General features: G+C 46.4%; 1 protein-coding gene across 1 annotated transcript in view; it reads right to left on the bottom strand.

Moving 5' to 3' along the window:
* The window catches only part of ERN2 (endoplasmic reticulum to nucleus signaling 2), a 36,453-nt gene continuing 26,065 nt past the window's right edge, over positions 1-10,388 (bottom strand). The window contains exons 15-22 of the mRNA XM_083152913.1: positions 8,739-8,928; positions 7,649-7,748; positions 3,380-3,579; positions 3,120-3,267; positions 2,902-3,029; positions 2,043-2,166; positions 1,599-1,666; positions 1-1,036 (exon numbers count right to left, since the gene is read on the bottom strand). Of these exons, the coding sequence (XP_083009039.1) occupies positions 854-1,036; positions 1,599-1,666; positions 2,043-2,166; positions 2,902-3,029; positions 3,120-3,267; positions 3,380-3,579; positions 7,649-7,748; positions 8,739-8,928 (1,141 nt within the window). The 3' untranslated portion in view covers positions 1-853. The remainder of the gene's footprint in view (positions 1,037-1,598; positions 1,667-2,042; positions 2,167-2,901; positions 3,030-3,119; positions 3,268-3,379; positions 3,580-7,648; positions 7,749-8,738; positions 8,929-10,388) is intronic.

Raw genomic sequence — 10,388 nt, 5'->3', positions numbered from 1 at the left:
TAGATTGGAACATAACATTTTAATCAGCGTACCCACATTTTAACGGATAGCGGGAACATTACAAAAGTGATACTTAAACCATTGAGTAATGCAAGATGCCATTAACATCAAATGCAATAACTGCAACTATTACTATAATTTAATATTACATTTGAAATCTCAGAAGACAGAAATTCAAATTTATACTGGCACATTTAATGCAGTTTCTTTAAAAGAATAAATCATTATATACAGCAATAATCCCCAACCAGGTAAAAAATAAATATATGCTTTTAGAAAAACGAGTCTTTTCTTTTTAACTTCTTTTTTTGAACAAAAACAATCTTTTTCCCTTAAGAATTTAGGAAAATAAAAAACTATTGGAGCATGTACATGGGTCTTTTCCTTCATAGTATTGCATGAGGACAGAAACGGCAATGATGGAATGTAAAATGGACGCCGGAAAAGATGGATGACCGGTTTCCATGGCAGCATCTTTTCTATCCAGCTTGGAGGCTTTACGTTTGTTATTAAAAAATGTTATGTAAATGCTTAAAAAAGATAGAAAACTGAATTTTCTGCCTCCGATAAAAGACTAGGAGAGGCCTTATTACCGATTTCACACAGACAAAAAGGCCTGTCAGCTGCTTAAATAAAAGATACAGTGATTAAAAAAGTTTCTGTGCAAATATCTGGGGCAGTGCAATTTACAGAATAATAATAAAAAAATAAAAATAAAAACACAGGAGGAGCATAGCCCCGGTGACAGACAAACCACTGTGCTCATGTCCATTGCCAGTGCTACAGAGCATCCAGTCCAGCTAGGCCACAGAACCTTCTAGTAGTGCAGGGTAGGCAGACGTAGGCCAGAGTCTCAGCCACTGGACTCCCAGTGATAGTAGGACTGGAACGGCCTCTCATGCATGCACGGTGTCAGAGCCTGGTGCGTATGAAGGAGTAGAAGTGGAAATCGTGAGGTAAAATAAGACACAAAATCTTCGGGGATGGAACCCAGCGTCTCCTGGACCTCTTCCGGTAGCTCGTGATAATGATGCTTCTGTAGGGACACATTTAAAAAAAAAAAATAATAATAATAATAATATTTCTTGGAATGCTAATACACAAAGGTAGGAGCATCTTAAAACATTAAATATGATCATCATAATCTGCAAAAAGATATCCTTCTAGTTGGTGAACAGTTATGTCATTATGTCAGCGAGTAGCACTAGAGGGTGTTGAAAGAGCAAGGGGAAGGAGGTTTGATGCATGGGATGCACTCCAAGCGCTGACTGTTATAAACCCCCCCCCCCCCCCCCCTCTTCCCCCTACAGGCTGGCAGCACTAGTTAGGGGAAAATTAATCCTGTATCTAACATGCAGCCAGTGAGATTTGTGAGGGAGGAGGTTGGACTTTTTTATATACAGCATTATATAATATATTACACAATAGGGGGCATAATATTCCCACATGCATATAAAAAAAAATCCCAAGATTCCCGACAGCTCACTTTGCAGGGAAAGAGACATAAAAGCAATCTGGACATCACTGCACAAATGTAAAACATTTCCTTAGAGTTTATTAACCCCCAATGGCAGGGAGGTGGCGTCGGTGGAACCTACCTTGTTCCTCATCGCTCGGAGAAGATCTCGTACAGAATTTCCTCGATAAGAGCGGAACTTCCTGAGGTCTGTAAATCAGGAATCAGAAAATCTTCAATAAATGGCAATTAATTAAGTTCTGTCCCAGACATGTATGAATATGTATTTGTGTATTACTAGGCTAAATGATTTTCTCCACCGGCCTTGGTGGATGCTGAGAAAAATGGGTATACCTGGATAGGAGGACCGGGCACCAAGGAGTACTATGTCTTTAAGACAGTGCAGCCCGTAGCTCCTCCCCCTTATACCCCCTTGCTGTCCTCAGAGACCAGTTTTTTTTTCTTGGTGCTCTGAGGAACAGGGCGCCGTATCTACAGAAATCTGCTTGGCACATTAACTGTCCCCGTGTCTTGGTGTCAATTACCATTATAAGATAAAGCGAGAGGAAAAAATTCTGCCTTATACCTGTCTGCAGCGGTACAGATATGTGCAATCTCCAGTTGACTCGAACTATGGAACGAGCATCTTTCTCGAGGTTGATGATAAGAGGGCTATCCTGAGGCTCCTTCTCAATGCGATCACTGACATCCTGAAAAGAACACCCACAAACACATAGCTGATAAGTCATTCAGCACGGTAACAGGACTGCAGTGCTACCTGTGCTAGTCCCGCCCCCTAAACCCGCAACATGCCTGTAGCTCCTCTGGATGCTCCAGGCAGCCTGACCAAAGCGTTCTTTGGATAGTTACATTGGCTCTACAGAAGTGCTACTGGCTGCAGGGTTCCATGCCAGGGGCTCACGCTGGTTCTCGACACACCTAGTACCTCCCTGGAGTGGTTACTTGTGCAAAACCGCCATTCATGATATGGGTATGGGTCACAGTGTTGACAGTATGAAGGTCGATATACATTAGGTCGACCACTGAATGTAGACAGGGCTTAGGTCAACACTTTTGTGTCAACAGTCAGTGTACCGCTGCATTCGCCAAGCTTTGCGTCTATTCTCCCTCCACGCCCTCGTGGATGGTTGGGGTATGAAATGCCACCAGTTTTTGAATAAAAAAAAAAAAAAAAAAAAACTCATGTCAACCTTCCCATTGTGGATCTAATGCTTGTGTCAACCTTCTGATTATGTCGATCTTAGGCCCATCGACCTAGCGACCGTATCCCCATGAGAGTGTCCCTCCGTGCATCAATCCTATCCTACACCACCTGTGGTTTCAGCTCTCAAAATGGCTTCCTGTGTAAAGGCGACGGGTGATCCATTGTAGGTCTGCACCACACAAGTCACCGTAGCGACCGACACATCTCCCACAACTCTCACCTGGAAGAACTGCAGCTGCTTTTCACGGGCCCAGAAGAACGGATGCCTAAGGACGCAAGGTGCCGAAGGGCGAAGCTGTGGGTCACTGCTGATCATCCGCTCAATCAGGTTCCGTGCCACCACGTTCTCTACGGGCAACACCAGAATAGGGGTCGTGCTTATTGACCAAGTTTACCCTCCCGCAACATACAATGATGTGATATTTCCACGCGTCTTACCGTGTGTTTCCTCCTGTAGCTGCGGAAGGTTGTACGAGCCATTCAATATATTTCCTTGTCTCCTCAAGCTGTCACCGAACGGGTGCTGTCCTCTCGTCAGTACATAGTAGAACACGCAGCCAGCTGAGAAGATGTCCACTGCCGACGTCTGAGAGAAAGAGGAAGACTGGTATCTAGCATGGCTTGGTTTATTTAACCAACATTATGCTGACAATATTCCAGAGTCTGACCCTAGAACACTTTCTCATACGGTCACTCACTGGGTTCTGGGTTCTTCCATCACGCAGGACTTCCGGGGCGATCCAGCCCTCAGTGCCGGGGATTCCGGAGCGCAGGCTGAAACTGTTCCTCCCCACTCTCAGCTTTTTGCAGAGTCCAAAGTCAGATATCACCGCTCTCTGTCTGCCCTGGGCGTTTGGCAGGGAGATGAGTATGTTACACGGCTTCAGGTCTCTGTGCACTGTGATGGGGAACACACAAATGGTTATGGATTAATGGATCTACCTGGTTTAGATCGGTCAACAATACCGTGGTCGCCCACTAGGGTTCGACAGCATCTAGTTAGACAGTGATGCGAGATCCACAAGAAGGAAGGCATCAACGGGAACCTGGTCGACACAAGTTTTAAGACTTTTTTTGGGGCCGACTGTCCGAGTGGTGCCTATGGACACTGTATGTGCACAGTGTCCCCTCGCATGGCTTGCTGTGCACGCCATGCTTTGGGAGAGCGCAGCGCTATATCCACTTGGATAGTAGAGTAGGAACCAAGTGGACTGGCACCAAACAATAACAAAGACGAAAACCCTGTGTCGACCTTGCTACTTTCAACTAGGTTTCCGTTGATGCCTTCCTCCCGCCGATCTAGCATCACGGTCTATCTAAATGCCGCCGACCAAGTGCAGGTGTCTAACTAGATGCCTTTGACCCCAAATGGTTGAATGTGGGTTAGTCGATCTAAACCCAGTCAATCCGCTGTCTGGATAGACACACACACACACACACACACACACACACTGTATTCCCTGCTGCATGGCCATCAGTACAGGCGAGGGAATATTACACAGCAGAATATCACACACACACACACACACACACACACACACACACACACAGTAATCCCTGCTGCATGGCCATCAGTACAGGCGAGGGAATATTACACAGCAGAATATCACACACACACACACACTGTAATCCCTGCTGCATGGCCATCAGTACAGGCGAGGGAATATTACACAGCAGAATATCACACACACACACACACTGTAATCCCTGCTGCATGGCCATCAGTACAGGCGAGGGAATATTACACAGCAGAATATCACACACACACACTGTAATCCCTGCTGCATGGCCATCAGTACAGGCGAGGGAATATTACACAGCAGAATATCACACACACACACACACACACACAGTAATCCCTGCTGCATGGCCATTAGTACAGGCGAGGGAATATTACACAGCAGAATATCACACACACACACTGTAATCCCTGCTGCATGGCCATCAGTACAGGCGAGGGAATATTACACAGCAGAATATCACACACACACACTGTAATCCCTGCTGCATGGCCATCAGTACAGGCAAGGGAATATTACACAGCAGAATATCACACACACACACACACACACACAGTAATCCCTGCTGCATGGCCATCAGTACAGGCGAGGGAATATTACACAGCAGAATATCACACACACACACTGTAATCCCTGCTGCATGGCCATCAGTACAGGCGAGGGAATATTACACAGCAGAATATCACACACACACACTGTAATCCCTGCTGCATGGCCATCAGTACAGGCGAGGGAATATTACACAGCAGAATATCACACACACACACTGTAATCCCTGCTGCATGGCCATCAGTACAGGCGAGGGAATATTACACAGCAGAATATCACACACACACACTGTAATCCCTGCTGCATGGCCATCAGTACAGGCGAGGGAATATTACACAGCAGAATATCACACACACACACAGTAATCCCTGCTGCATGGCCATCAGTACAGGCGAGGGAATATTACACAGCAGAATATCACACACACACACTGTAATCCCTGCTGCATGGCCATCAGTACAGGCGAGGGAATATTACACAGCAGAATATCACACACACACACACAGTAATCCCTGCTGCATGGCCATCAGTACAGGCGAGGGAATATTACACAGCAGAATATCACACACACACACACACACACACACACACTGTAATCCCTGCTGCATGGCCATCAGTACAGGCGAGGGAATATTACACAGCAGAATATCACACACACACACTGTAATCCCTGCTGCATGGCCATCAGTACAGGCGAGGGAATATTACACAGCAGAATATCACACACACACTGTAATCCCTGCTGCATGGCCATCAGTACAGGCGAGGGAATATTACACAGCAGAATATCACACACACACACACACACACACACACACAGTAATCCCTGCTGCATGGCCATCAGTACAGGCGAGGGAATATTACACAGCAGAATATCACACACACACACACAGTAATCCCTGCTGCATGGCCATCAGTACAGGCGAGGGAATATTACACAGCAGAATATCTCCAAGCAAAAGTCCTATGTTTGGAAGCTATTTTACAGGTCCAAATATTGGGGGTTATTCAGACCTCATCACGGTGTGTGAATTCGCAAGCCGATCAATTATTGAACGACTGCACGCGCGTAGGGAACGTAGCACACATGAGCGAGGGAAAATGGCAAAAAAAAAAAAAATCAGCGATGACTTTTTCACAATCCCGTGGCAACTTGACAAGTTGTTTGTGGGGGTATGGGTCACCACTAAGTAGGTCGACATGCAGATAGGTCGACATGCTTTTTGTTTTTTTTACTATTTTTAGAGCCGACGTGCCAAAAGGCGGTATTTCATGCCCTACCATCCACTAGGGCGTGGTGGGAGAATAAAATAGTGTGCCGAGCGTAGAGAGGCACCGTCCCCAAAGCATGGCAAGCACAGCGAGCCATGCGAGGGGACGTGGTGGTACGTTTCGTGTCAATGTCGACACGACATGTGCCGACAGGCGGTATTTCATGCCCTACCATCCACTAGGGTGTGGTGAGAATAGACGCGGTGGTACGTGTTTATGTTGACTGTGTAGACATATGGATAAAAAAACAACAAGTCGACTTTTTCACTGTCGACTCTACCCATGTCAACCTAATGACCCTGTCGACCTTACCCATGTCGATCTAATGACCCTGTCGACCTAGACTCATGACAACCTAAATGCATGTCGACCTAATGACTAACAACTTGCTGGTGACCAACTGATCCACACCCGTTTGTGGGTGGTAACTGACTGCTTTCTGGGAGTGTCAGAAAAAAAACGTAGGCGAGCCCAGGCGTTTTCAGGGAGGGCGTGAGACGTTTGCTCAGTCGTTCTCCGTCGCTGAGTTGGGGAAGGGTCAGCGTTACACACACTTGCAAACACTGGAAAATCATTGGATGGTGGGCGAGTTGCGAATGCATTTGCAGAACAGCGATCCATTGACAAGACAAATCACAGACTAGCACGGGGCAGGATTTCATTATGCCTGGGAAGCGGCTTTCTGGCTGCAGGCCTCTGCATTTTCACACAGAAGTGATCAGGTTTGAATAAGGCCCATAGTTTAATGGCTTATGCTCGTTCAATTAAATCAAGATGAAATACACAAAGATAAAAGAAAAAAAAATGGTCAATAAAATGTAAGTGGACCCAACACCTCCATAGGTTAAGAGTAAAAGGCAGCCATTTTGTGTGCATAACTGCCAACAGTGATTGCGTCCTTTCTCCAGGGGTTAGACCTATTACGGAGTTATTGTCTTACGTCCGTTTGATATCACAACCATCTAGTAAACGGATTAGCCTCATGCCTCAGGTTTTAAAAGCTAGCAAAATTGGCAAACTAAATAAACAAAATGGTCACCTCAACTCATCCAAGAGATTGGGCCGGACATAATGACACCAGAGTTCGACGACCATGCAGGAAGCCAGCTGAACTCGGATGTTTTTAACAAAGGCAATTGCTTTCTTTGTGACGTCAGAGTCCGGCTGCCATCCTGCACGTCCATTGTACTCTGGTGTCAGTACATCCAGCCCATTGTGTAACATTTATAAGCTGCACAACATCATACCTCCCAAATGTCCCAATTTTCGCCGGAACATCCCATTTTTTGGGGACGTTCACATGGCGGGGGGCAGTTGGGATTCCACTCATTACCCATGAATAGACGCTGACCAGAGAGCTGCTGCCCATGCCCCCACAGCGGCAAAAACAGGTGCACTGCATCAAGGGAGTGACATGATTTGTAGGCCATGCCCACCCCCACCCCCCCTGACATGGTCACGCCCCCAAATTTCAGGTGCGCGCAAGGGTCTCTGGAAGGGTCTTTGGAAAGATGGGAGGTATGCAACATGCATAAGTTAAACACATCTTAGAGAAGTGAGCAAAACAAGAGTCGCCAAAGACTAAGCCCCGAAGGGAGTTCCGCTCCAGCCACCAACCATCCTTACCGATGCTGAGCGAGTGCAAGTGGGCAAGTCCAGACATGGCCTGATAGAGAAGGGTCACATGATCTAGGCCAGTGCAGGGGAAGCTAGGATTCTCCACGTACTGTTGAGGGGAAACAAAACATATGTTTAATATCACATGTTATACACCACATGGACGGTCATTTCTACTCCAGTTTCCCATCCATAATATTTTATGAATACAGAACAGAGAATGATAAACAAACCCTCCTGCCATGCAGAGATAACACAACAATGAAATATGCCTTATGCCTGCGTGCCGTATGTGTACACCCCTTTAAAAGAGCACTGTAATCTCTTACCCCTTTCACATCGCACCTAATTACCGGGTTCATGCTGGTTCGACCCGGTAATTGGTGCGATGTGAAAGGGGTTACCGGTTACAGCTAACGGTAGCAACACGGCAATACGAACCGGCTAAAAAGAAGGGTTCTTACCGGTTTGTTGCCGTGCAGTGTGAACAGGTTAATCGGGTCAAGCTTGGAGCAACGCCAGCTCTAAGCACTGCCTCCTCCCCTGACCTCGATGATGCTCCGCAACATGATGTCAGCGAACCGGCAATATTGCTGGTTCGCTGATGTGATCTGAACAGGCCGCACATGCAGGGTCGCCCGGGCCTGAACCGTTTCAAAGTCCTGGTGTGACCCTGCATTTGCGGTCTGAAAGCAGTATAGGACGAGATCTGTTTCTTCAAAGATGCTGGATTAAATTAAATGCCTTTTTTTTTTTTTTTTTACAAACATACTGGTTGCTAAGATACCGCTTTTTGTTCATTTTTATGTATTATATAGACATTGGGGAAAATTACTAAAATGGGAGTTCTATTTCAGATGGGATATTGCTATGGGCATCAATGTCTTTTGCCCATGGCTGTGCTATACCATTCCTTGCTTTACTACAAACACATTGTAAAATCAACTAGTACTGTACTTTCAGATATCAGGCAAGTGCACATCTATAGAACATCTCAGGAGAGCAGATGCCGTTCCCCAGGGCTTCCTACAAGCCATCACCACTGCTCCTTGTTGCCACTTCCCTCCGTCATTTCCCCGTATCCGTTAGCCCCTCTCACCTCTTGTAAGGTGGCTGTGCACAACTCCAGGGCGATGTAATAGAACAGCCGGTCGCTCTCAGTACAGTAATAGCGGATCACGTTCGGGTGCTCGTCAGATTCCCGCAGCAATTGGACTTCTCGATCCGCCAGAGTGAAGCTTTCTGGTAATATCCTCTTCACAGCCACTGAGCGGCCATCAAATCTGCCCCTGTACATCGGGAAACCCACATTATTATCAGTCTGTCTTCTGGGGGCCCCAGATATGTACAAAATAGTAACACAATCCTAATCTCCTATTAATGCATGTTATTTAGGATGACCACAGGATTGCTACAATGTAAGCTAGAAACCCTAACGGCCAATGGATTCGGTATGAAATCCCAATGGTCAAAATCCCGAATGGGTCATAATACCGACAAGGACAAAACCCGGACAAGGACAAAATTCCGACATTTAAAATCCTGACAGGGTCAAAATCCCGACATATAGAATGTACAGGTGAAAAAGTCAACATGACTTTCCGTCGACAGGTCGACATAGGTTTTTTCACTGTTTTTTTACCCAAATGTCGACATGGACACAGTTGGAAGTGAACAGCAGCCCCTCGCATCGCTCGCAATGCTTCGGCCACGGAGTCGGGATTTTAAATGTCGGGATTTTGTCCTTGTCAGTATTATGACCCATTTGGGATTTTGACCCATTTGTGATTTTGACTGCATCCCAGGCCAATACACAGTGGGCAACTTTGAGCTGAAAGCAGCATGTTTGAGCGGCTTTCAGCTCAAAGCCGCCCAGTGTGTATACCCCAGCGATGAGTGGTGAGCACTGCTGCGTGCTCCTGCATCATCACCAGGAAAGCCGCTCATCTGCTGGTATTACCAGCAGATGAGCGGCTTTGAATAGCTCTGCAAAGCCGTCCTCCCCGCTCCGTCGGCGCCGGGCAGAGGGAAAGCGGTTCAGTGTGTATGCACTGAGCGGCTTTCCCCCCAGTGATGAACGCGATCATCGCTGTCCATAGTCACCCAGTGTCTATATACCATTACAGACCTGCCATAAAGCGAGGGCATTTTACATCCATGCGCAGTATCAGTGTATTGCATGGAAAAAAAATAAGAAAGGAATCATTCTAAATGAAACCATTTGCTGCTACAGTAGTAGTTCTAGGTCAGGGAAACATTTGCTGCTACGGTAGTAGTTCTAGGTCAGGAAACCATTTGCTGCTACAGTAGTAGTTCTAGGTCAGGGAAACATTTGCTGCTACGGTAGTAGTTCTAGGTCAGGAAACCATTTGCTGCTACGGTAGTAGTTCTAGGTAAGGAAACCATTTGCTGCTACAGTAGTAGTTCTAGGTCAGGGAAACATTTGCTGCTACAGCAGTAGTTCTAGGTTAGGGAAACATTTGCTGCTACGGTAGTAGTTCTCGGTCAGGGAAACATTTGCTGCTACGGTAGTAGTTCTCGGTCAGGGAAACATTTGCTGCTACGGTAGTAGTTCTAGGTAAGGAAACCATTTGCTGCTACAGTAGTAGTTCTAGGTCAGGGAAACATTTGCTGCTACAGTAGTAGTTCTAGGTCAGGGAAACATTTGCTGCTACAGCAGTAGTTCTAGGTCAGGGAAACATTTGCTGCTACGGTAGTAGTTCTAGGTCAGGAAACATTTGCTGCTACA

The sequence above is a fragment of the Crinia signifera genome, chromosome 7, assembly GCF_055691185.1.
Source record: "Crinia signifera chromosome 7, ASM5569118v1, whole genome shotgun sequence".
Lineage (NCBI taxonomy): Eukaryota > Metazoa > Chordata > Amphibia > Anura > Myobatrachidae > Crinia > Crinia signifera.
The sequence above is the reverse complement of the archived record's forward strand: the minus strand, read 5'-3'. Positions and strand labels throughout refer to the sequence as shown.